This window comes from Sminthopsis crassicaudata, chromosome 2, assembly GCF_048593235.1.
Source record: "Sminthopsis crassicaudata isolate SCR6 chromosome 2, ASM4859323v1, whole genome shotgun sequence".
NCBI lineage: Eukaryota > Metazoa > Chordata > Mammalia > Dasyuromorphia > Dasyuridae > Sminthopsis > Sminthopsis crassicaudata.
The window spans coordinates 148,989,194-149,016,606 of NC_133618.1; the positions used below are offsets into that span (position 1 = coordinate 148,989,194).

General features: G+C 36.9%; 1 protein-coding gene across 2 annotated transcripts; it reads left to right on the top strand.

The window, feature by feature from the left end:
• On the top strand, positions 1-27,413 carry MRPS5 (mitochondrial ribosomal protein S5). Of its 2 annotated transcripts, XM_074287629.1 has the most exons (12): positions 1-112; positions 2,713-2,793; positions 5,924-6,061; positions 10,331-10,456; positions 12,229-12,462; positions 14,459-14,493; positions 16,785-16,875; positions 17,822-17,868; positions 18,126-18,183; positions 21,189-21,251; positions 23,288-23,424; positions 26,828-27,413. In XM_074287629.1, exons 1-12 carry the CDS (start codon positions 49-51, stop codon positions 27,050-27,052), a joined length of 1,299 nt encoding a protein of 432 aa, XP_074143730.1. In that variant the 5' UTR covers positions 1-48; the 3' UTR covers positions 27,053-27,413. The 2 variants fall into 2 exon arrangements, with proteins under 2 accessions (XP_074143730.1, XP_074143729.1); XM_074287628.1 differs by lacking the exon at positions 14,459-14,493 and having other exon boundaries at positions 12,229-12,480; positions 16,759-16,875.

Genomic DNA, 27,413 nt, shown 5'->3' on the forward strand with positions numbered 1-27,413 from the left:
AGGCTAGCAGGGGGCGGAGCCTGATGGACGCTAGGCCGGCCGGGAGAGATGGCGGCGGCCGCGGTCGTGCGAGCCGGTAGTCGGCTTCCAGTGTCTTGGGCTGCGGGAACAGGTGAGGCCCGTGAAAACTGGGCGCCGGGCGAGGGCAAGGCGGGGGCAGGCGGGCCACACGTGCACAGGGTCCCGCGTGGAGGAAGGGAAAACCTGGCACGAGGGGCGCCCTTCTGGGCATGCAAGGTCGCGTCTGGTGCTTGGAGAGAGCCGGAGCTGTCGGGTGGGGGACACTGGCGGGCCTGAGCCGGCCGCGCTTTACCCACTCTCGGGGCCCCTGGCTAGACGCCCGAGGGGCGCAGAGCCCCGCCGGGGCTGCAAGGATGACCTGGGCCGCGCAGCGGGGCGGAAGGCTTTAATCTTCGGAAAGTGGCATGATAATGTTAGTGACATTGAAGTTGTGTCCACACTGCTGAAGCGCTGTAAGCCCGCTGTCCCATTCCCTGCACCCAGCAGGCAGGAGCACCTCTCTGCCGGTGAGAAGACGCAGGCGCAGACACTAAAGGATAACACCCCCAGCGCCTTTTGTTTTGGACAATAATAAGGATCACAACTAACGTTTATATTGCACTTACTGTGGCGGTCCCAAGCACTTTACGTATTTCATGTATTGCATATAAAATGGTAGCTCTCATGATCTCATTCGACCATCCACAGTCCTGGGAGATAGATGTTATTCCCCCTGTTTTACAAAGGAGGGACCTGAAGCAGAATGATTGGCCCAGGGTTTCAGTTTGGAAATGTTTAGGCCCGGGACTCACTTCCTGCAGAGTACCCTCTTCACTTCTTGTAAAACCCTCTTGTCCATTTATATCTTAAAGCCTAACTTCCTCTTTCTTGCTTCAAACCTTGGCCTTATCAAAAGTAGGGAATCTGAACCTCAGAAATAACGTTGTTGGCTACGATGTCAATGAGAGATTTTTAGTATTTTTAGCCAATTTGTCCGCTCACTGATACATAGGACAGCCATCAACACCCTCTGAAAAATGACTTCAGGGATTTTAGCCCCTATTCTGTTCTTCCTGGAAGCAGCTGGAGGGTGGGAAGTAGGGGGTAAATGGGTCCTTGGCCGAGAGAGCCTTACAAGGAGAGATGGAAGAGGCCAGCGTGAGCGAGTTGCCTTTGTCAGGTATTTAACATATAGGTTCTGCTGTCGGTTATCAAACTGACAGAAGGGTTATGTTTCTATGGTTTTCAGGTGGATGCGGAGGGAAGTGGGAAGAAACAAAAAATTCCATTTATCCCTCATTGCTTTCAAAAACTGATTTTTATAACAGTTGATTTGGAAAAACGTTGTTCTACTGGTTTTCCGATAAAGTTTGAATTCATGAATTAATTTGTTTTGTGTTTATGCTTAATAAGGTAGATTTAGGGTTGGAAGGTTATGTAAGGTAACCTCCTCATTTTACAGAGGAAGTAACTTAGGCCTGGAGGAGGTAAACGGGTCAGTTCTGTTTGTATAGATGGTAGGTAGTAGAAAGGGGACTTCCGACTCCAGTTGGACTTTGTGGTCCAGCCTCATTCCTTCGCTGTTCCTCCCACACAACATTCCATTTCCCGTCTTTGTACAAGCTGCCCATCATACCTAGAAAGGACTTCATCTTTCTCTTTAACATTTTTTTTAAACTCAGCTCAGGTGGTATCTTTGACAGATAGCCTTTCTGACTTCCTAATGCCCTCTCTCCCTTCCATCACCCACATTGCCTTGCATTTGTTTTGTGTATACTTACATATGGATTGTACTTGTCTTGTTTGGCATTCTTGAAGACAGGGATGGTTTAATTTCTATGTTTGTATTTTTATGAAGTACACAGGGTCTGAAACATAGGACCTTCGCTCATGCTTTTTGAATGATTAATAATTATTTCCTCCTTCAAAAGGTAGTTTAGGACTAGAGAGAAAAATTAATGTGGATAAACAAGATTCTCATTGGCTAACTGAAAGATAACATACCAACTATGGAAGCAAGGACAGGAGAGCAGATTAAATGCAAACACATGGCCCAGTCTTGTGTGACTTCTTAATGAGCTGAAATTGACAACGAAAGCAAAGGATGGCAGGAGGTTCCTTGAAAAAAGCCAAACTATCCTGAGGAAAAGAAGATAGGACTGTCGCTTGAAGGGGAGAGGACTTTGATTAAAAAAAAAAAAATTATTAATTCTTAATTTATTTCTCTTTTCTCTGCCAAATCCTTTGAACTGAAAAGCTGGAAAAATGTCTGTTACAAAGTTGCTTCCCAAGATAATTAGAAATATGAGAGCACATCAGACATTTAATAAATATTAAATATCTACTGTGTGCCAGGCTCTGGAGATACAAAGATAAAAGTGCTATTTCATCCTCTCAAGGAACTTAATTTCTATTGGGAAAGATAACATGTAACATCCATGTACCATAACTTATTCGGCCATTCTCCAAATGTAGTTTCCAGTTTCTGGCCACCACAAAGAGGGCTGCCACAAACATTTTTGCGCATGTGGGTTCCTTTCCCTCCTTTAAGATCTCTTTGGGATATAAGCCCAGCAGTAGCACTGCTGGGTCAAAGGGCATGCACAGTTTGATAACTTTTTGAGCATAGTTCCAGATTGCTCTCCAGAATGGTTGAATGTGTTGAGGACTTTATTTTTAACTAAAACTTTTTTTAAAAAATTTCTTTTTCAGGCTCTTTATGGACAAGACAGCTTTACCTAACTACTTTACCTGCGATTTCCAGTTTTGCATCAAGAATCCCCCCTTGCCATGGTGAGAGGTTCAGTAGTTTTATTCTGAGCTTTGAGAATTTTTGTTTAATTTTTTAATTTAAGTTATGAATAAATGGAAATAGTGTTTCATAATAGAAGAAATTCATCACTTTGTGAACAGACATGTTATTTTGGTTTTCATTATTAATATGATAGATTCTTTGCTTTAATTCAAATTAAGTCCTATATTAAACTGAAATCTATCTCTACAACTCTTACCCATTGATCCTTTTTTACATAATATTCCTTCAGATGTTTGAAAGATTTTGAGCATGTCTCTTTTTCTTTAATATATTTGAAGTTCCTAGATTCCTAAAATTTTTTTGGTGTGTTAAAAGTGTTCATATGGTGCTCATCACCAAAGTTGCCCTCTAGTCTGTCTAGTTTGTCAGTGACTCTCATGAAATGTGGTACACAGAACTGAAATGACAATAATCTAGATATGGACTGAGCAGTTCAGAGCACAGGGGAACATTGCCTCTATTCATCTGGCCCTTATGTTTCTAACCTCTTTGCATGTCATAGAAGTTGAAGGCAAAAGACTGCCCAGAGTGGCTTTATGAACAAAGCAGAATTGTAGCAGCTTAAAAAGAAACATGAGATGTACAAGTGTAAAGAATCTACCCTCAAATATTCACCTGGACTATTTGTGCTTAACTTCTGGTAGAGCATTCTGAGATCATGTTGGTCTGATCCACCATAGTCAGACACAATGTAACTTGACTCTAACATAATCATTCTCGAAGGACAAGCAGTGTTTTTCTTTTTCTTTTTAATAGATTTTCATTTTTCAAAGTATATGCAAAGATAATTTTCATCATTCATCTTTGCAAAACCTTGTGTTCCATAATTTTTTTCCCTTCCTCCCCACCTACCTCCTCCTTTAGATAACAATCCAATATAGGTTAAACACGCTCAATTCTTCTAAAAATTTCCACATTTATCATGCTGCCCAAGAAAAATCAGATCTAAGGGGGAAAAAAGCAAGCAAACACCACCAAAAAAGGTGAGAATACTATCTTGTGCTCTATATTTAGTTCCCACAGTCCTCACTCTGGATGCAGATGACTCGCTCCATCACAAGTCTATTGGAATTGGCCTGAATCATCCTATTGAACAACTGGTATTTCTAGCATTTCTGCCAACACTGCTACTGCTCTGGTTTGGGCCTTTAGAACATCATATCAGGACTGCTGCAGCATCCTGCTAGTGGGTGTGCATGGCTCCAGTCTCTCCCCACTGCAGTCCCACCTTCCATTCATCTGCTAAAGTCATCCTAAAATGCAGCTTTGATCATGTCACCACCACACCCCCATCTTCCCAATCAATATACCCCAATGGCTTCTTGTTTCCCCTGGGAACAAATACAAAATGCTCTGTGTGGCATTCAAAGTCCTTTATAATTTAGCCCTCTCCTACCTTTCCAGTCTTCTTGTTCCCTCACATGTTTTCTTAGATCCAGTGACATTAGCTTCCTGGTTTTTCCATAAAGGAGACATTCCATCTTTCTCAGCTCCAGATATTTTTCACTGGCTTTCCTCATGCCTGGAATGTTTCCCCTTTCTGCTCTGACTACTGACCTCCCTGACCTCCTTTAAGTCCCAACTAAAATTCTATATTTTGCTGGGAACCTGCCTCTATTCCAGTGTTTTCCTTCTGTCAGTTATTTCCTATTTATCTTGTATATAGCTTGCTTTGTATATATTTGTTTTCATAGTCACATTAGATTGTCTCACCTTAGATTGTAAGCTTCTTGAGGGCAGGACCTATCTTTTACCTCTTTTAATCTGCTCCCTCAACAAAGTACCTGGAACATATTAGGTACACTTAATATATGCATATTGTTGTAGTTTGTAGTTTTGATTGGTTGTAGTTTTTCAAATTTTTGATTTTTTTCTAATATTTTTGTCCTATGGGATTATTGATTTATGTATGCTCCATTCTGATTTTCAGCGAGTCTCTTGTGTGAATATTTTCACTTTCTGTTCTAAGCTATTTATTATTCTAGTTCTTTCCTCCAGATTTCTTAGTTCATGTACATTTTTTTTTGTGTGTCTCTTACTTTTTTCTTATGGATACTCTTATGAATGCACAATCCCCTTTTTTCTTTGTGGTTCTTATAGCTGTTTTACAGTTTCCCTACTTATCTGGGGTTGACTCTTGGAGATCTTTAGACCTATAATATTTCTTTATGTGTTTAATATATCCTAGTTTTTGCATCTTTAATCTCAGTCCTTGATTTGGTACTTTGTACAAGGAATTATTTATCCCCTTCTATTCCCTTAAATGATCAGGTCCCATTTGGTCTTAATTTTTATTATTTGGAGAACTGCCATTGGCTTCCACTTTGATTGGTTTGTTTGTATTCAAAAAGCTGGCAGGTTTCCAGCTTTCCTCAGTCTTACTAGTTCAGAGTATTTTTGGTCAGGACCTTCTAGAGTAACTCAGGTCAGAGTGCTGTGGACTTTGGTTCCCCTGAGGTTTGCTAGTTTTAAGGCTTTTGTCACAGGTCCTATCCCCTTGATCAGAGGAATCAGGTTCTTTGTCTGAGTGACATTCTTTGCCTAGATACAGAATATTGCAGGCTTCATATTATCCTAGAGGTTTCTTGGACTTAATACCAGCAGACTTCTCACTTGTTTATTTTCTCTGGCATGGATTTTTCTGACAGAATTCCTTTCACAGTGTCAGAAGTCTTCTAGCTATCTTTTTTTATATAGTCATGGACTATAGAAAAATGCTTATTTTTTGGAATTATTGATATTCATCCCAGTGCTTTTTTTTATATCTTTATTGCAGTTTATTTGTGCGACATGCAGGATCTTAACTGGGAGTTCCCCTTCATATTACTTGAGGTTTAAAGAGTCTCATAGATTTAAAAAATGATGGCTTGCTTTAGACTGAGAGCCTAGTACTTATTTTCATGTCTTCTCCATACGTTTTTCACAAATACTTAGTTACATTACCATCATCATTGAAAATTATTATTTAAGCCATTATTTGGGTATACTGTGGTTATAACAAAAGAATTATGTAGATAATAGGGTTTTTTTAAAGGTCATCCAGATTTTACATTTTTCTTTGGCAGTGATTGTGGAATGCCTTGATAAAGGTTTTGTTCTTTTTTGCAGGGAATTTTGCATTGCAACAAGCCAGGAGTTACCATCATTATACCAACTTGGCCCATGCTCTCCAGTCTCAGTGTTGTATTTCTGTTCCTAGTGGATTGATAGGACAGCAACATAGACAGTACAGTTTCTTCACCAAATGTAAGTAAACTATGTCAAAACTGAGAACTTAATAAGAGTAAGAAAATTAAAGATTTGGGTAGGAGGGTCCTAATTCTTCTTTAATTGCCTATGGGGCTATTTGTTTAAATATATGTTCATGTTCTATTTGGATGTGAAAGATTTCATTGACAAAAGTCCACATGGCTAGGTTGTTGGTAAATATGTGAAAGGAACTTGGAAACCTTAAGCACAGCTTAACCCCACAGTAGTGGGGTTCAAATTGTTAGGGCAATAGAGAGGGCTAAGATAGGGACAGGAATGAATATTAAGGATCATAAGGTCAGAGTTAGAGCTGGAAGGGATCTCAGAGCCATGTAACATTTTTTCCTTTTTTTTTTTTTTTTTTTTTTTGTGTGTGTGTGTGTGTGTGTGTTCGTTTTGTTTTGGCAATTAGGGTTAAATGACTTGTCCAGGATTATACAGCTAGGAAGTGTTAAGTGTCTGAGGTCAAATTTGAATTCAGGTCCTCCTGACTTCAGGGCTAGTGCTCTAACCATTGTGCCACCTAGCTAACCCCCACTTTTTCTTTTTAAACCGATAAGGAAACTAAGGCTTTGGGAGGGTAAGGGACTTGTTTAAATTCACATGGGTGTAAGGGTCAGAAGTGTAATTTGAATCCTGATTCCAGAACTAGTTTATCTTCAGCCTTGTTTCATGTAGAAAAAAATGGCAGCTTTTGCTCTCGTGGACCTTAGTCTAGTACAGGGAGGCATACAGGTTCATTTCCAGACCATGCCAATAAAGAGAATCTCATGAATTTTTGGGTTCCCAGTACATATAAAAGTTATACAATATACTGCAATCTATTTAAAGATGCAGCAGTATTGTCTAAGAAAACAATGTATATGCCTAGACTAAAAATACTTTGTTGCTAAAAATTGCTAACCATTATCTGAACCTCCAGCAAATTATTACCTTTTGCTGGCAAAGGGTCTTGCCTTGAGAATGATGTAAAAAGGATTACTATAACTGAATAACATTAATTGCAGGGGTTATTAAGAACCAGAAATATGCTAGGATAAAATTGAAGCAACAAAAATGAAAGGTATTCCTGATCAAAAAATAAGCCCAGGCTTTTCTGGAATTGTGAAGATATTAATGGATGGTTTCTGTCTGATATTAGAATTCTGGATTCACCAATTCTTCCTGTGCAACAAAAAATTCGGTTCTACACACATATATTGTATCTAGAATATACTGTAATGTATTTAACATATATAAGAGTGCTTGCCATCTGGGGGAGGGGGTTGGGGGAGGAAGGGAAAAAATCTGAACAGAAGTAAGTGCAAGGGATAATGTTGTAAAAAATTACCCATGCATATGTACTGTCAAAAAAAATTTATAATTATAAAATAAAATAATTAAAAAAAAAAAAAAAAAAAAGAATTCTGGATTCATTTTCAATCAATTTCCTGAGGAAATAACTTGACTAAGTAGATTGGTTCTTATGGTGCCACAAGTTCTGTGTTTAAGTTAACCTCTTGGGAGAGACAGAATTAGAAACAGATTACTAGAATGATCTTTCTTTGTTTTTATATGAGATTGGGATTTATATGAGATTCTGTATTGATGCAGGAAATTAAGGAAAATAAAGACCTGTTAGTTTTTTGACTTCAAAAATAATGCACAAAGAATGCCTTGCCATAGAGGTGCTAGGAAAACTAAAAACTTGTAGGACAGTAACTTTAATGATTGAATACTTGTGCCTCTTTTATATGATTTTTTTGGGGGGGGGGAGAAGAGGGAAGATCAGTGTAGTTTATTTTGACATAGGATACTTCCCCTAAGACATCTAATAAACCTTCTTAGAAAGTGTGTTCTAACATAGTTAAGCAAAAAGCATATACTATAATTTGTTTAGACCTTCCCCAGTCGATGGACATATAATTTTTGTTTCCAGTTCTTAGCTTCCACAAAAAGTGTTGCTTTAAATATTTTGGTATATATGGGGACTTTCTTTTTACTGATGGCCTCTTTAGAGTTTAAGTCTAGCCATGGAATCTCTGGGTTAAAGGGTCACTTTATTTGCATGTTTCCAAATTGTTTTTCCTTCCTTCCTCCCTTCTTCCCTCTCTTCCTCTCTCTCTTCCTTACCTTTTTTCTTTCCCTTCCTTCCTTCTTCCTTTCCTTCCTTGTTCCTTCCCTTTCCTTCCTCGTTCTCTCTTTTCCTTCCTCTTTCCTTCCTTTTCCTTTCTCCATCCCTCTCTCCATTTTTTCATACTTTCTCTCTCCTTCCTTCCCTCCCTCCTTTCTCTCTTTCCTTCTTTTCTTCCCCCTTCCTCCTTTCCTTCCTTCCTCTTTCCTTTTATCCTTTAATGATCACAGAGGACATTTTCATGGTGCAAAAAAAGGACAAAAAAGGACAGGTGAAGCAGCTGAGTGGCTCAGTGGATAGAGCACTGGCCCTGGAGCCATGAGGACCTAAATTCTAATCCTATTTCAGACACTTAATATTTATTAGCTATGTGACCCTGGACAGTCACATAACCACAACTGCCTAGTCAAAAAAAAAAAAGAAAAAAAAAAAGACCTAATATAAAAAAGATAATATACAAAGATGTGTTTCTCACCTTTATCTTCCCCTTCAGCTAGCTGCACCAGTTTTGTCATAATCCTCTACATCAGCCCTTTCTTCATGTGCCTCAGAAAACTCTTTCCTACATCCCTAATACTAATGAAGAAAATCATGTTTGATATACATTAGGTCAAATGTGGTTCAGGTAAGCTGAGGTCTCAGTAGCTTCTGAGGGTCAGTGGTCAGTGTGCATTCTCTTCCCTCCATCACCCACTGCTTACCTTGGGTCAAGTCACCATCAAGAACTACAAGTGGAGATTAATAATTGATGCCAAACTTGAGGTCAGCTAGGTGCTTTTGTGCTTTGTCTTGTTAGTACATCATGGTGCCACAAGCAGCCAGCCACTTGTTTACCATGGTCAAAAGGCAGACTTCACTATGTTGTTGACCGACTTAAGGGAAGTCTTAGTAATCTCTGAGCTAGTCAGATAGACTTTCTCAGCAGCTGTCACTGTGGCACACATGGACAGAGGGAAGTGATGTGGGATTTGGGGGCCAAGTTGGTCTGAAGTTCTGCCAGCTCAAAATACAGGACCCCATCAAATTGGAAAGAGACAGTGATAGAGGACACAGTTTGGCTTAATAAGGTTCTTGGGCTGGGTTAGACATTCAGTGTCCAGGTTTTGAGTATAGGAGTATGCGAATGGGTAAAAGAGAGTTATAAGATTCAGCTCTATTTGTAGAATGGTAAATGAAGATCCTCTTTTTGACATAATAAATGGATGTTAGTAAAGTTGGGATCAGTTCTGCCACCAAAGTTGTGGAAAAACAAGAAACCTTGCAGAACCATGCACACTAATCAAGGTTCAGAGTCCTGACTACAAGCAGGCTGATGATTTCCTTGTCAGTAGTGTAGTGCCCACTGCCATAGTTTCCTTCCTTCCTGGTGATGAGTTAACACATCCTAAATCTCTTCTTAGACTTTTGAATTTAAGTTAGAAAACAGAGTAGTTGAATAGCAATTTATGATGTCCCATTAATTTTCTTCACTGTGGTGACTCAGATTTTTCAAGTTTATCTCTTCCATAGTTTCTATAGTAATTGCAGCAGGGCATATCGAAAAATCCAGGTAATGAAATAGTATGGCATAGCCCAGAGATACTTAGGTTATATAGTTATGGTGACAGTGCCCAGAGATTAATGGGGGAATAAGAGGCAGAGCAGATGATAGACCAGGTTTCATCAGAAGAAATGGAGTTGATTCCCATGCTATCCACAATCTGTGAGCAATCAAATACCCAGGCAAAAGGGGCAGGCAGAAGGTGGTAGGGAGCCCCTGGGGTGTGCAGCTCTTCTAGCTGCTCAGGAATCCTTGATGGGTTCTGGGACAGCTATGCCAGGGAGGGGCAAAGCTGGGGTAGTGCACTCAGTGTTCTGGGTAACTGCAATTCAACAGAAAACCCTGGATTTTAACCCTTCTTGCTGTCTTTACAAAAACCAATTATTTTATGTATATTTTGAGTATATGTTTTTATGCTTTTAGATGCACATCTTCCTTAGTAGAAAGCAAGGCCAAACTATTTTACTTTTTATCTTTATTTCTTCAACATCTATCCTATAGTTGGTTAGATTTAATTAATGCTTATTATCTGATTATATTGCCTAGAGGTCCCTTTTAGCCTTTTAGCTTTCTACACTGTGGTCCATAACTTGTGAAACCTGTTTTTTTGCAGTGACAGCAGAGGAACTATGGAAAGGTGCCTTAGCTGAGTCTGGTGCTGGAGCAAGGAAAGGAAGAGGAAAAAGAAGCAAAAAAAAAAGAAGGAAGGACCTAAATAGGGGCCAGATTATTGGTGAAGGTACATTTGTTTATGGTGGAAATTTAGCTATTTTTTCATTATTGTTGACTAATCATTTAGGTCATAAAGAAAACAAATTGGGATCACTGTCACTCAGTGGGATATCATTTCCCTCATTTCAATTCTTTTGAAAAAGCTAGGGGGTTTGAGTGTTGTTCTGCTTTGAAGGGGCTGCCTGAACTGTTTGAAGAAAGATGGGGCTGGGAACAGAAGGGCAAGCTTGTGTCTTCTATTGTGAAGATATCCTCTGTTCTGTTGGGGTGGGAGTTTGTTACAGGATTGTGGAGTGTTTTTATCTTTGTTTCTCTGTTTTTGTAATATAACGTGAGCTGTTTAAGATGGGAGCTCTCTTTGTGAATTTGGCATGTAATCTAGTTGCTTGAAACATAGAATAGAAAAACCACTGTCAAGCATAAGGAAAAAGAGTGACCCAGGCATCTTGGGGCTGTTGCAAAAAGAGAGGGAACCTTGATTTTGGGTTTCATCTGATGTCTGTTTTACTTCCCTTATTTCCTTTCCTAACTGGTATCCCTGGGCTATTTACAGTCTGACTTCTAACCTCATCACTCAGCTGAAACAGCTTTTTCTAAAGTTAACAGTGATCCCTTGATAGCTAGTTTTGATAGTCTTTTTCTCAGTTTTAACCTCTTTTCTGCTACCATTGATTCCTCTCTTCAGAATACTCTCTCTATTGGGTTTTATTTTCTCTTGGATTGTTTTTTGCCGGTCTAATTGCTCATTTTCCATCTCCTTTGCTGACTTGTTTTTGTTTCTAAACATTCATAGGCCATTTTTCCTTCTACATGTTTTAGTAACTTTATCAGTTCCCATGGATTTAACCATTATCTCTTTATAAATAATTTATAGATCTATAGATCCAGTCCCATTTTCTCCTTGAGCTTCAGTACAATATCCACCAGTTGTCTGTTAGAACTGTATGATCTGGAGACATTTTAATCTTGAGCCATCAAAACTCAACTTATTTTCTTTCCCCCTAAACTGTTCCCTCTTCCAAACTTCTCTATTCCATTCTCCCGGGTTCATAACCTTTATATTATTTTGGACTCCTTATCCTCCCTAACCTCACAGAGCCAATCAATTGTCAAATCTCACCATTCCTGCTTTTATAACAACTCTCACATCTAACTCTAAATCTCTACACTTTCATAGTTCTTTTTACCTCTCCCCAGAATCTCTCTGCCTGACTTCAGCCCATCCTACACGCTTGCTGCCAAAATCATTTTTCTTAAGTACAGATATGATCATGTTGGTTCCCTGCTCAATTCCAGTGACTTCCTATTGCATTTAGGTTAAAATATAAGTTCTTCTGTTTAGCTTTTAAAGCTCTATTTGTCTTTCTAGTCTCAGTGGCTGTTGCTCTCCTTTTGCTCTCTGCTCTCTGGATTCCATAATTACTTGAACATGCAGCTTAAGGACCATCTTCTACAAAGCTTTTCCTGATTCTACCAATTGGCAGTGCTTTTCCTCCCAGCTACCATGTATTTAACTATCTTGTTTTCATCCACATTTATTACCTTTTTATTTATGTTATATATGTTTTTAGAAATATGTTGTCTTCTCCATTAAAACATAAGTTCCTTCTGAATAGGAATTGTTACAATTTTTTATTTATATCCTTGACTCCTTCCATGGTATCTGGCACATAGTAGGAGCTTAATAAATATTTCATTGATTGATTAATTGATTTGCTATAGCAATTCAAAAAAATTGATTTTTAGTTATAATGCAAATAATTTTCTTTCTATCTTAAGGACGTTCTGGTTTTCTCTGGCCTGGTTTGAATGCCCCTATTTTAAAACAAGGGGTAGTTCAAGGAGTTGTCCAAAGAAGCAAAGAAGAACAGGAAAAGATACAGGCTGAAATGATCCAGCAGAGAGATGAGTGGGACAAAAAGAAGAAAAAGAAGGTTAAACGGGTGAGAGGTTGGAGTGGAAATTCTTGGGGAGGAGTCAGTTTAGGACCCCCAGATCCTGGTCCTAATGGAGGTAATGATATATCTTTTTGTTTTTGTCATAAGATTTTGTTTTACCTTTATGAAACAAGGAATGTATTTACTTTTGAGATTTAAAAATCCATTAGAAAATAATTATGTTGTTGAACCATACATACTAGTATTTCTTACTCTTGAAGATACTTGGCCAGTTTTGACCTTGTATTAAATAGATTTCTTCCCTTCACTTTGTGTATGTATTCATCACAGAATTTTAGGATTGGAAGATTTTTTCAAAGAAAGTTTGTTCTAACATTCTCATTTTAATGATGAGGAAACTGAGACTTAGGGAAGTTAGGTTATTTGCCCAAGATCACAAATTTAATAAATCTTTAGAACAGTAAAATGGATGTGTCCTGCTATTTTGATTTATGGTCAGTATTAACCAGTCTTGAAAGGGATAACTTATAAAATCTTAACTTTCCTCTTAAAATTTAGAAAGGCTTTTGTGGGGATGACTCAGGTCTCTTTAAAATGACTACAAAAACTAGCCACTGAAATTTTTATCCTGATAGAGTGTCCTGAATGTACATGTGGTTTAGACTCTAAGTCACATGTGAGGAAGAGCTAGAAAATAAAGTGGGAGAGAGATGGCTGCTCATCATTTTCCATAGAACAATATTATTCCATCATAATCACATACCACAATTTATTCAGCTATTCCTCAATTGATGGGCATCCCTTCAATTTCCAAATTTTTACCCTAAGAAGAGAGCTGCTATAAATATTTTTTGTACATATAGGTCCTTTCCCCTTTTTTAAATCTCTTATTGGGAATCATGCCTATTAGTGATGGTGTTAGGTCAAAGGATATGCATTTTTGAGCATATCATATCTTTGGGCATAGATCATATCCTTTGGTCATTTATCAATTGAGGCATGGCTCTTATTTTTTATAAATTTGACTCAGTTCCCCTCTATTTTTGAGAAATGAGGTTAGGCCAATATTCATAAACTAAATATTATTCAGTGTATCATTGTATGAATAAAGAAAAGAAAGATGGCTCTTGGTTAAACACAGTTTTGATATGAAAAGACGTTGTACACTAGTTGGAGAAAAAGGTCTTTTATTAGTTATGAGATACATAAGGGAGTTACTGTCTGAATATAGATTGTTTAAATAAATCAAAGATCTTGGTTGGGCCAGACAGAAAGGAGACTGTCCCTTTGGATTCAGGATTCAGAAACTGAAGGACCCTGGCTGTTGCAGCTGGTCTTACTAGGACCATTTAACAGCAGAGCAAGAAACAATGCCAAGAAACAGGGATGTTTTTTAAAAAGGAGGGGAGGATGTCTGTGTTACACAAATAGGGCAGGGAAATTAATGGTGTTATAATGGGGTGGATAGGGATGTTAAACAAGGAAACCAAATGGAAGCTGCCTACTTCAGGAAACTCGCTGAAGTAGGTCTTGGGGATTCATATGGGGAGGTAATTTTGTTCAGTTTTTCCACATACTTACTGTATTTTATCTTATATGTTTAAAAACATAATTCTGTGAAAGAATTCATGCTTCCTCAAACTGACTGCTTAAGGGCACAATCAGAAAAGGCTAAATGCTTATGTAGAAGCAGTAGATTGTAACAGAATGTTGAACTCAAGACTGGATTTGAATCCTGCTTCAGACTGTTAGAAACTGTGATCCCAAGCAAATCACTTTGGTCCTTGGATTGTTTATCTGTAAAATGAGAGTAGTTGGATTGGATGACCTCTAAGGTCTCTTTCTATTCCAAATCTTTGATTTCTGTTCATATGGGACCTTTCAAGAAGGGCATTGTCTTGAAAAGTTTTAAACAGCCTCCCTTGGAGAAGGGCCTAACCTTGAAAGCAAAAAGAAATTAGCAAATGGTAAAGATAAATGAACTTCTTGATGATTTCTAAATTTGTTTCCTGCTTCATAGACATTTTTCAAGATAGTTCTAATAGGAATAATGATTTAGAATGAGAACTATATAAGCAGATTTATATAAATGTCTTCTTTTATCTCACCAGAAACTTATGAAGATTTTGATACCAGAATACTCGAGGTAATATTTTATTTGTCAAGTATTTTTAAAACTCCCAATGTATACCAGGCACTGGGCCTTATAAGCATCAAGGATGCAGTGACCCAATTTTGACCTTCAAGGAGAGTTGGGGAAAATAATACTTACATATATAGTAAATACACAATATGTACAAGATTATTTTGGGGCTAGAACACTAATCCCAGAAAGATTAGGAAAGACCTTGTGGAGGAGCTGGGATGTGGCGGGGTTTTGAAGGAAACGTGATTTTAAGAGGCAGCAGTGAAGGGAGGTTGCTTTCCAAGCTGGGTGGTGGCTCTGGGTGGCAGGGACACGAGATGGGATGTTTGAGGCCAGTTGTCCTGATCTGCCTAGTGCATGAGGTGATACAGTGTGTAATACGTGCCTAGTGTAGGCTGAGGTTATTATGTACAGTCTTTAATGCTGGAGCAGTTTGAATTTAATCCTAGTAGCAATGGGCCATGTGACCTGATCAGCTATACTCTTGAAACTTTAGGGTGGCAGCTCTGTTGAGGATAGGAAGAGACAGAATAAGAGAATTAGAATTTACATATTGCCTACTGTGTGCCAGGCACCTTGGTCAGATCTTTATATTATGTCACTTAATCCTCACAATCACCATGCAAGGTTGGTGCTATTATTATCATCAGAATTTTGCGATTAAAAAAATGGAGGCATATAGCTCGTAAGTGCCGGAGGCCATAGGCACAGTCAGTACTCTGACTCCAGGACTAGCACTGGGTGGATTGGAGGGGACAGAGGTTGGATGGAAGGGGATTAATTGGGTGACATTCTAGGCAAGAGGTGGCCGGGGAAGGGGAGGAAAAGGAACAACTCCTGGAGAGTAAATTCAGTAGGTCATGGCACTTGGATTTGATGGGAAAGAAGTGGGGGAAAGTGAAGAGTTGAGAATGACACTGAGCTTATAAATCTGGATAACAAGAAGGATGAATATCTTCAACCTAAATAGGCAAATTCAAGAGAAGGATTGCTTTTGAAGGAAGCATAATGAATAGTATTTTAAACACATTGCATTTGTGATACCTGTGGGACATAATGGGGGAGATATCCAGTAAACAGTTCGTGGTTGATTAGAATTCAGGAGAGACTGGGGAAGTCACATGTGGGAAAGATCATTGAACTCACAGTAGGTGACATGATCACCAAGGCAGGGCAAGGACGAGCATATCCATCTCTGTGCTCAACACCTTCATGGCCCCGGCAAGTGGCACAACCTTCTTGGGTCTCAGGTTCTTCTTTTGTAAAGTGACAGCTTTGGATAATTGTTCTCTAAGGTAACTTCTAGATCTATGGTCTTGCCCTAAGGGATAAAGAGAAAAGAGAAAAAGGGTCCAAAGTAGAGCTTTGAGAGGCTCTAGACAGGCTAGAGCATTACACTGGTTCCAATAAAATTCATTTTCATTCTTTCTTGATAGACAGATCTGTCTATCTACAGCAGGAGTGGGGAAACCCTTTTTTTTCTTCTGCCAAGGGCCATTTGGATATTTCTAAAATAATTTGCAGGCCACACAAAATTGTGAACTTACAGAGCTCAAGAAATGGGAGGTTGTTGTATCTAGCTTTCAACTCAGCATTGCCTGCAGTTGCCTCAGCATTCCCCAGTGCTGATCCAGAGAGAATATGTCTTACAAAAATAAAACAGTGTCTACTTACAAGGACCTTGTAATTGGGCAGATAACTCCGATTGGGGAGATTATTACAAGTGTGTGTATGTGTGTATACAAATACATACATACAATAAATAGATCATAATAGTACAGAGCAATTTGGGAAGAAGAGCATTAATAGTTAGAGAGGATCAGAAAAATTTTTGTATAAAAATGTTTTTAAGTGGGTATTTTTTTTTCCCCCTGAGGCTGGATTTAAGTGACTTGCCCATGGTCACATAGATAAGAAGTGTTAAGTGTCTGAGACCAGATTTGAACTCAGGTCCTCCAAGGCTGGTGGTCTATCCACTGCTCCACCTAGCTGCCCCTTAAGTGGGTATTAAAGAAAGAGACAGATTCTGTGAATCAGAAGTGAGGAACAAGTATATTCTAGACATGGAGGATGACCTTTGCAAAAGCACAGAGATAGGAGATAGTCTCCTGTGTGAGGATCAGAGAAATGCAGAAGGGATGATGAGACAGTATCTAAAAACTTGAGCCTTTCCTGCCTCATGTCTCTGTCCACTCTAATTCATGCTGCTCAGTTTTTGTTCTCCTCAAAGCACAAGCCCTGAACATGGTGTGTCCCCAAGCATAGTGTTCATGAAGCCTTTTGTTTTTCAGATAAGAAGTGTTTTTAACATGACAGCAAAAGAAGGAAGGAAGAAGTCCGTGCGGGCCCTTGTTGTAGTTGGGAACGGAAAAGGAGCTGCAGGTGAGTATGGTCTGATGATGTCATATCAGAACGTCAGTGCTGGGAAATGGCCATTTGTGACCAGCCTTCTGGGAGACATATTTATCAGGTGGTGTTGGTTTTTAACTGTTTCAGTCCTTCATCACTATTTGTCCATGTCCATTATAAAAGCAATGAAAGTCCTGAAAATATGCTTTGTATTTTTAAATACTAAGGCAGCTTATTTTACCAGATCACATATTTCTTCTTTTCTTAAAAAAAAAAAAAAAATTCTCACTTTTTACGTAATTGTAGCATAAAATGATGGTATTTTGAGATTTATAAAAATTAAAGATTTCCATTTACATGTTGATCAAAAATTGATTTTAAAATACTTTTTTCTATGTGTGACTTTAAAATTTTCCTTATCATACTTTATCCTCTCCATTACTTATTTTTCCCAAACAAAAAGATTTATCTTTGTCTCATATTACTGCTTTTTTGACACCATAGCAAAATGCAAATTAACTCAAAGGCATTTCATTTCATTTTCTGGTTAACCTAGGATTGAATTCCATATGGGGATACTGGCTAATCATGGTTTTTTTGAATATATATATATATATCTTTTTGGAAACATTTATGATCCTTTTCTGATATATCAGATGTCTACATCTGATCTTTCAGCTTAAGGATATCTTTTGATTAATAAAAAATAATTTTATGCCTCAACCTTACTGTTATAACCTATTTTAGTTCAGTTTTGAAATTCAAGAAATATTCAGCATTTGCATAATCTAACACCCATAGAGGTCCAGGAATCCCATATTTCCTATATTGTTCCATTGGAGTAGAGCAATGAGATATTTGGGTTAAAATATGTTTCATTATCATGACATAATTTGAACAGTAGGATGAAGTAAAAGCTATTGGTGTGTGCTGAGAATGTATCTTTTTATTAATGTTTTTTGCTTTTTCTTTTGTACAGGTTTTGCTGTGGGAAAAGCCCCTGATCGGGTCAATGCTTTTAGAAAAGTATGTAGATTTCTTCTTTTTTTGAATACTTAAGGAGTTAGAGTCACATTAGACATTCTAATGACCATAAAATTTTATGCAAGATGTATCTGGTGGACTTAATAGAAAGGTCATTATGTTTATCACATAAATAGCTGTTTTCAAAATTTTATGATAAGCACATTTAAAGAGATGAAGTTTTCGCTCGTTTGTAAAAATTACTTTGAGTAAACATAAATTATAATGAAATTTAATTTTTTTTCTTGTTCTTTTTTTAGGCAAAGAATAGAGCAATTCATTATTTGCATTACATAGAAAGATATGAAGACCATACAAGTATGTATTGCTAATCCTTGGTACCTACCCATTGTAATTTTTATTCTAAAGATTATGCAGTATTATATGCAATTATTAGATAAAATTTCTTGTTTAACATTACTGTTGAGGTAGAATCCTATCTTAGGATATCCTATCATTGGAATGGAATGGAATATGATATTTATTGAATGCCTTCCATGTACTTAGTATTTATTATATCTTGGCCAGCTACTCATGATTGTTGAGTGAGAAATCAGAATTTGGGCTCTTTGAAGGCAAGGACTTGTATCCTTAGTACCAGTGCCTGGCACATAGTACATACCTAATAAATGCTTGTTGATTGGTTGACTGATTTTTCATCATCCTATATCTCCTTTTCATTGTCAAACTCCCAGAAAAAGCTGTATACTTTAGCTGCCCCTATTTCCTCTCTTTCTACTCATTTCTTAATCCTTTGCAATATAGTTTCCAGCTTCATCACTCAATGAAATGATTCTCTTAAGCCCAGCTTCTTAATCCATGGTTCCTGATCCCATATGGGGTCTCATAACTAAATATAGGGGTTACAAAATTATGATTTATTATCAGTAAATGATTGATTTGTATACCTATTTTATATGCCTACAATAGCTGGGGTCACTTAAAAATTTCCTGGGATGAAAAGTGGTCATGAGTGGAAAAAGTTTAAGCAGCCCTGCTTTAACGCTATTAGTGATCTCTTTAAAATCCTTTTGGCTTCAATCTATTTTTTCAGTCTTATTATATATAACTTCCCTTTATGCTCTCTGGAGTTGAGCCAATATGATTTTCTTGCTGACATTCATAGACAGTGTTCTGTCTCCCAACTCCATGTCTTTGTGGTGATTGTTCTTCATTCCTGGAATGCTTTCTTCATATTTCAGCCTCTTAAGCTGTGGGAGAGTATTTAGTTCAGAGTCAAGTAGTGAGAACCACTTGTACAGGATTCTTTTTCAGTCAAAGCTTTATTTCACCAAAGTGGGCAGGCCAAATAGCATAGATAACTCATTGACTGTTAGGGTCAAGGAGAAGAAAGCTTGTATACCATAATTTTGGCTTTTAGCCATATTAGGATTACTAAGGCTGCTAAAAGCAGAATCTTTTTCAGACAGTAGCTCAGCCGCAGGGTCTGTTAAAAGCAGTTAGTCAAAACAGCAACTTGATTACTTGGGTTACCTGGGTTCAAGAAACAGTTTGCTGGGCAAGTGTTCCTTCTGTGGGCCTAGCAAATGTAAGTGTTTTGAGAAAATGCCTATGTTAATAATTTTTATAAGGTAACCTAGGACTCAGGGTTGGGGGCCAGCACGTTCCCTACATTAATATTTGTAAAATGCTTAGCATTGGCACATAGTGGCTGCTTGATAACTGCTTGGTCCCCTTCCCAATCCTTTCCTTCTTTAGAACTTTCAGGTAATTTTAAAGCTTGGTTCAAGGGCTATCTTTTGCAGGAGGCCTTTTCTGATCCTTCCAGCTGCTTAGTGCCTTCCCATTCCTCATTTTCCCCTCTACTCCTTCTTTCAAAGATACCTTGTATTTATAGTGATTATTTTTGGATTTTGTGCTTAGATATGTGCCTGTTTTCCCTCATAGAATGTAATTTGCTTCAGGTCAGGGACTCTATTTTTTGGGAGGTTTTTTGGTCTTTGTATTTGCTGTGTATAATACAGTACCTGGCACTTAGGCAGTTAGGAACATTGTTTAACATACTAAGGATTTAAAAAATACTTGTTGGTTGATTGATTCATAGATCTAGGTCACTCTATTACAAGGATGCTATCCTTTTGTCCAACTTTTTGTGAACTCATTTAGGGTGTTTTAGGCAGATATTGGTGTAGTTTGTCATTTTCTTCTTTGGCTCATTTCACAAATAAGAAAACTGATGCAGAGTTGCCCAGGGTCACACAGCTCATTTTCCTGAGTTCAGACCTCAGATACTATGTGACACAAGTCACTTAACCCTTTTTGCCTCAGCTTTTTCATCTGTAAAATGAATTGGAGAAGGAAATGGCAAACCATTCTAGTATCTTTGCCAAGAAAATCTCAAATGAGGTCACAGTGAGTCAGAAATTACTGAAAGAACTAAAGAACACAAAGGAAAATCAACTTTTTGGGAATATCTGAAAGTGTAATGTTTTTGGAAATCTTTTAATAAGGTTCTTGAATTTGTAAATATTCAATTTTGTTTTGGGTAAAAAACATCCTGTGGGTAGCTATTACCAATTGGGGTTAAATTTGTGAACTTTCACAGATTGTTTTATGTAAACTTTGTAGTTTTCAGAGTTATGAGTTACTTTCTGACCATTACATCTCCATAAAAATCCATTCTCATTCTCCTGTTCCTACTCTGACTGTATATCAACCCTGAGTGTCGATTTTTTTTTTAAAGAAAAAAAATCAGTTAATACAGAATTATTAGGTAGACTGGTAGATTTTGCACTTCGGTTTCTTGTGTGTGAGTAGCCACAGAAGGCCAGAAAGATCACAAATTTGAGAGCTGAAAGATACTGTAGAGGCCATCAGATAATTCACATTCGTTAAGAGCCAGGATTCAAACTCAGGTCCTTTGGCTCCAAATTGAGTCCTTTTCCTAGTGGATCACTGTTTCCCAGGTATAATAGTTCTTAGAGGAAGCATCAGAAACTTTGTGCTTTGGGTTCCTTGTTGGCCATTGGCCCCAGCATGACTAGATGGAAAGGACACATCTTATTCTTTCTCCTGAATGCCCTTTAATCCTATGCCCCTCCTTTACATTGTTCTCAACTATGAACAAATATGGCTTCTGTATCTATGAATAATGTCTTTAACATACCCACCCGTAAACCTCTAGTATTTCTCTTCTAATTTCTTCTCTAATTAACATTGAATAGTTGCCTCATAAATACTTATTCATTTTGTAAGTGTGTAAGTCAGTTATAAGTAAGGCTGTTATAACAATCATTTAATTTTTGTCTTTGTTATAGATGCTGTACACCTGTATCTAATTCCTCATTCTTTTTTTATTCTAGTTTACCATGATATTTCTTTAACATTTAAGAAAACACATCTCAAGATGAAGAAGCAGCCCAGAGGTATTTAAGAAATGAATGACTTCAGAGAGTAAAATTAGAGGTTCATGAAATAACTAATCTGAGTTGTACAATGATGCTTGTGGCCAATTTGGAATATATTTTGATAGAACCCAAATTCCATTTTTTTTTTTTATTCACACTCCTCTCAATCTCTCATCCCCCCCAAACAACAAAAAACTCAACAACACATTTTAAATTAAAAATAAGAAGGTTTGAGATAATAATGAAGGATAATTTCAAGCTATGGACTTGTGTGTAGAGCCATTATTATCAGTCAGCAATTGAGAAAATATTAAAGATGTAATTCTAAGTTTACTTCTGAGAATATGTGTTACAGAAGTAGAAACAACAGTTAAATGGATAGATGGGCTTGGAAGAGTAAAATGTAAGAGGTTTCTTTTCCCCTGAGGCAATTGGGGTTAAGTGACTTGCCCAGGGTCACACAGCTAGGAGTTGTGAAGTGTCTGAGACCTCATTTGAACTCAAGTCCTCCTAACTTCAGGGCTGGTACTTTATCCAAGGTGCCACCTAGCTGGACCTAAGAAGTAAGAGTTCTATCCCAAACCTCACTGCTTTTCATGGAGTGATTATATTGTAACTTAGAATGACCCTGAGTTCTCAAAGACTGTGAGAGTAGATGCCATTGCTTCAGAGGCTATAAGTGACAGCCTCTGAATCTGTCATGTAAAAACTAAAGTTCATTGCCAAGTTGGTCACAAAATGGCTCATGTTTTGTACAGCACCTTTCAAAGAAGTGCAACTAGTATCTGGGAAAGAAAAAATTTTTTTCATCTTAATATTGATATATAAATCTTGAAGGCTTTTTTGGTGAGCATTAATAAAGTGGTATTTTATGAATTATATAACTTGGAGCTGTTTCATTAAAGAAATGGAGAATAATTAAAGTATAACATGCTTTATTGCCTTAATTACATTTTAAAATTCCTATTAAAAAAACCCAACATATCTAACAAAAACCATAATTTTTGTCATTTTAAAAAATATTTTTATATCTGGACTTCAAGATTTAGTCCTTTATATATTTGAATGTTAGAGTTTCATTTGTAGCCTAAAATATTCCATTTATGAAATTTTGTTGTCTTTTTTATTTCAATCATAAATCTGGGGTTTCAAAGTACGTACCTTAGAGGACACTGAGACTCAGAGGAATTAAGTAATTTTCAGCTTCAGAGCACACAGGGAGTAAATAGAATCAGCATTTTAACTCAGTGTTCTTCACTCTAAATCCATTGCCTTTGACTCTGTTTTGGTGCCTTTTCCCAAAACCATTTTTAGGAATTGAAAAAAAAAAAGTTATGTGTGTATGCATGTATGTATATTTATGTATGTGTGTCTATGCATATGTATATACACACAAATATATATATGTAAAAAATTTCTTTAAAGAATTGCTATGTAAAGCAGTCACATTCTAAGGGGCAAGTTCATATTTTTGCTGAGAAGGAGTAAGAAATGTTGGTTTCATTTACTTTTTAATTCCATACATACATAATTTTTTTTTAAGAATTATTATGTAAACACATGCTAAGGGGCAAGTTCATATTTATGCCTGAGAGGGAATTAAAAATGTTCCATTCACATACACAATTCTGAATTTGAAAAACACTGAACAAAATGAGTATCTGCACATACATGGTATAACAGAAGAATAATATTGTATATGAAATGATCTGTTTTTTCACAGTCACTTTATTATTGTCAGTCCCCCTTTTTGTCCTATAAAAGCTCAGAGTTTGATTTGCATTTTTCTCATTATTTGCGATTTGTATATTTTTTCATATGCTTATGGGTGGCTTGATTTTCTTCCTTTGCCTGTTTATAGCCTTTGACCGTACTGAAGCATGGCTCTTGTTCTTGGATACTTGATTTAATTCCTTATATGTTGTGGCTATCAAACTTTTATTAGAGAAATTTGCTGCAAAGGTTTTTTTCCCTTCTAATTCTAACTTCATTGGTTTTGCAAAAACTTTGTGATTTTATGTAGAGACATCATTTTCTTATTTCTTGTTTTCCAGGTTATGGTCTTCATTGTCATCGAGCCATTATTACAATTTGTAGACTAATTGGAATTAAAGATTTGTATGCAAAAGTTACTGGATCTGTCAATTTAATTAATATAACCAGAGGGGTCTTCCATGCATTATCAAAACAGGTAGGTACATATGATATTAAGATCATCTGAAAATTTTGGATTGTATTCATTATTTTCATTATAATTCAGTGAGATCATAATGTTCAATTGTCATTATTGGCATTCATGAAGTTAATATTAATTCACATGTTATACTTCAGTAGTTGTTTCTCTTATTCTCTTGTCTAAGTTGGCCAAAGATTTTAAATAAGATGGTAGTCAATTATTCTGTTATGAGAGATGACTTTTTGGGAGGTAGAGGGGCAGTTCTGGTCAGCAGATTGTTTATAAACACAGTGAAGATTTGACTGTGATTATCATCTGTAAAGTGAGGGGGTTGGATTAGGTAAATTTTTTTTAGGGGTCCCTTCCAGGATAAAGTGCTACTTTTTAAGAAGGTATTTATAATTTTGATTATAAGAGGCAGCTTAGTCTCATGGATGGAAGGCTGACTTTGAAGTCAGGAAGACTTGCCTTCAAGTCCCATTTTTTGATACCTACAATGTGGTCCTGGCCCAGTTACTTAGTAACTTTCCCTTCTCTCCCCACCTTTTCCCCCTCCCCACCTTTGTTCTGTTCTATAAGGACAATTGTACATAGGGAAAAAAGAGAGTTTCCTCTTTGGGAGGTCCCTCTACCATGGCTGAACCAGAATAAAAATCACAAGTTAAAATATTCTTATATGTTTAGTTATTTTAAAATAATCTTGTGTTTTCACCCTAAATCTATGTACCTGGGTGTCAAATTGTTATTCACATGCATTCAGATAGGCCCAAATAGATATTTCATGGAATAATTTCAGAATACTTTTCTGTAGTACAGCTTTCCCTTTGAGGGTAGTGTCTTTTCTTTTGGGGTGAGCTATGATTATTTGCTCCACTAGGAAAAATTGTATCCTTTTCAGATCCTTTTTATCCAAGCTTTCTATTCCTCTTACTTTAGTATAACTTGCAAATACAAGAAAAGAAAGCTAGCTTTATTTTAAATAATAAAATTGATCCTTTTATCTACCTGTTAGCTTATATTTTTACAGTTTTTTGGGGAGCCCTGTTCAATTGATTCTTAGCAGCTATAAGTGAAGTCTTTGGATTTCTGCAACAAACCTTGTAAAGAGAATCTCTACTCTTAAAAAAATCATTTTCTTAAATGTGGAAATATGTTTAGAAGAATTATACATTTTTAACCTGTATTGGATTACTTGCTGTCTAAGAGTGGGAGATGAGGGGGAGGGAGGAAGGAAAATTTGGAACACAAAAGTTTTGCAAGGATGAGTGTTGAAAATTCCCTTTGCATGTATTTTGAAAATAAAACTCTTATTAAAAAAAAAAAAAAACAACTCATCTTCTAAGAGAGACATAGCTACACACACAGAAGAAGATACTTAAAATTTTCTTTTTTGTTCTTATAAATTTTAACAAATTATCAACAAATATAAACAATATTGCCTTCCCAGTAGTGGTCACGTCACCAGATTGACCTTTTCACTCAATTTTTTAAAATGCTGCTTAAATTCCAACTTCAGCCGAGGACTTGCCACTTTTGGTAGCTTTGCATATGTAAACCATAAGTATTAGTGTTGCTTTATTTTTTCTTTGATTTCTAGAATGTAGTTATCTGTATCTTTTGAAGAAACCAAATTTTTATTAAACATTTAATAACAATAGCTGACTCAAACACTTTAATGTTTTTAAGCCCTTTGCAGGCATTCTCATTTGAAACCAACCTTAATTATCCTCATTTTACAGATTAAGAGATTGAGACTTGGGGCTTAGAATCACACACTATTCTTATTCTCTTAGCTAGGACTTGATTCAACATCTTCCTCTCTCTATATCCAACATGTCTATATAGTGATTTCAGATTTATAGAGCACCCCCATGCGATTTGATCTTCACAAAGATATGGTGAGGTGGAAAGTGCAATTATTGTTCCCATTTTTCAGATAAGGAAGTTGAGGTCCACTGAGGTTGTGATTTATTTTTGGAAATGCAGCTAACAGGCGGCAGGGTTGAACTTCTAATCTAAGACTTCTGCCTTAACACTCAGAGCCTTTCTATCTACTACAGTATGTTGCCAGTCAGGAAAATATGAATCCTGCTTCAGATACTTAGTAGCTAAGCAAATTGCTTAACGTTAACTCTTAGCTTGATTCCTCATCTGTGAATGGGAATAATAATAGCACCTATGTTAATGGGCTTGTGAAAATCAAATGAGATAAAAATGTTTGTAAAGGGCTTTGCAAACTTAAGGAACCACACAAATGTTAGCTAGTATTATTAACAACAAAACCTGTCTTAGCTTTCCCATGATAGTAGTTGCACTGTTTGTATCTATTGAATAGAAAACTCCATGATGACAATTCATTTAATTCCGTTCTGCAAATATTTATTGAGCTCTTGCTAAGAATGAATGAAGGAGAAAACAAAGTCCAAAACCCTTTGCTAAATTTTCTAGTTACAAACAGAAGAGCATACTTATTCTTGCTCTTGATGAGCTCACATTCTAATGGGAGAGACAACATATATGGAGATTTCTGCTGCAGTTACAAAAGTCTCCATGGGTTTTTTTTTTTTGTTTGTTTGTTTGTTTTTTAATTGGCATAGCAGATGACAATGCAGCTTACAAAAGCATATCCATTTTTGATAATGAACCATTTGATAGAGACAAGGACTTATATGGTAAGAGTTTTATTTTTGTTGTTGACTTCAGTTACTATGTATGATTGTCCTCTCTGGTTTTATTTTTGTTTATTTATTTTATTTTATTTTTAATTTAATTTTTTTTCTTTTTTTTTTTTTTTTGTTGAGGCAATTGGGGTTAAGTGACTTTGCCGGGGGTCACACACAGCCAGGAAATGTTAAGTGTTTGATACCAGATTTGAACTCAGGTCCTCCTGACTTCAGGGCTGGTGCTCTATCCACTACGCCAATTAGCTTCCAAGGGGAGAAGTCTACGTACCAAATCCAACAGAATTTGGATTGTGGTCAGACACGTGCCAATACCCAGAGGCACTCAACTCTCCTTCTCCTTTCCTAGTCTTTACTGTCTCCCACTTTGCCCATCTCACATGCATCTAGGACAGAAGGATGCCCAAAGTCAAGACTGTTTTATTGTAGTGAAAAACATGGTACTTTAAAATATTGTAGTGATTCTTGGATGCTAACCTTCATCTTATTTGTGGGAGCTTCCTTCATGTGAGTATTTATGTTCTTTTTTTTTTTTTAGGAAATTAATCAACAGACATGAATCTTTCAATATACAAAAACAAAAAAGAGAAGCATATATGAAATCCTAAATTTTGTTACCGTCTTTTTAAGTACCTGAAATTTAATACTTCACTAGTAACAAAATTGACCTGTCATATTTTTGTCTTTCACAGTTTCAGTCTTCTTGACTTTTTCTTTCTCTCTTTTGTCTTGCATAGGAAACTCATCAGCAGTTGGCAGAGAAGAAAAGTCTTCATGTTGTTGAGTTCCGGGAGGAATGTGGTCCTCTGCCTATAGTGGTCGCCTCTCCTCAAGGAGCGATTAGAAAAGATCCTGAGCCTGAAGATGATGTACCCAATACCAAATTAGACTGGGATGAAGTCAGGATGAGTCAAGGACTGAAAAAATCAGTTTGGACAAACTTAAAGAGAGCTGCAACTTGAGCTTTCGTTTCCCTTTTCTAGCCAAATTGGGGTATAAAAGGGGTCAACCAAAAAGACTCAAATATGTTGTGACATGAAATTCAACTTTTCATTAAGGAAAAAGTTTTTCCTTACTGAAAAAGTGATTGTCTCAGGTGAGGATAGCACAGCTGTGGTTGGAATGAATGCAACTCTTTGTTATTACTTCATATGGAATTCTCAGTGTATTCTTTAATTTGCTTGCAGGCTGAGTTTTAAATTCTGTATATTCTCATAAATGCTGCAATTAGGAGCACCCCTTTTTAAAGCATGTGAGACCTCTGAGTTCAGTGTAACACTGTAATTAACTATCCAAATAAACCTGATTCTGATTTTTACAAAA

Coding starts and splice junctions, on each gene's coding strand:
- MRPS5 (XM_074287628.1), top strand. CDS start 49: ATGGCGGCGGCCGCGGTCGTGCGAGCCGGTAGTCGGCTTCCAGTGTCT. Junction 12,481..16,758: donor AGGTAATGATATATCTTTTT/GTTTTTGTCATA, acceptor CCCCAAGCATAG/TGTTCATGAAGCCTTTTGTT. Junction 18,184..21,188: donor AAGATATGAAGACCATACAA/GTATGTATTGCT, acceptor TTTTTATTCTAG/TTTACCATGATATTTCTTTA.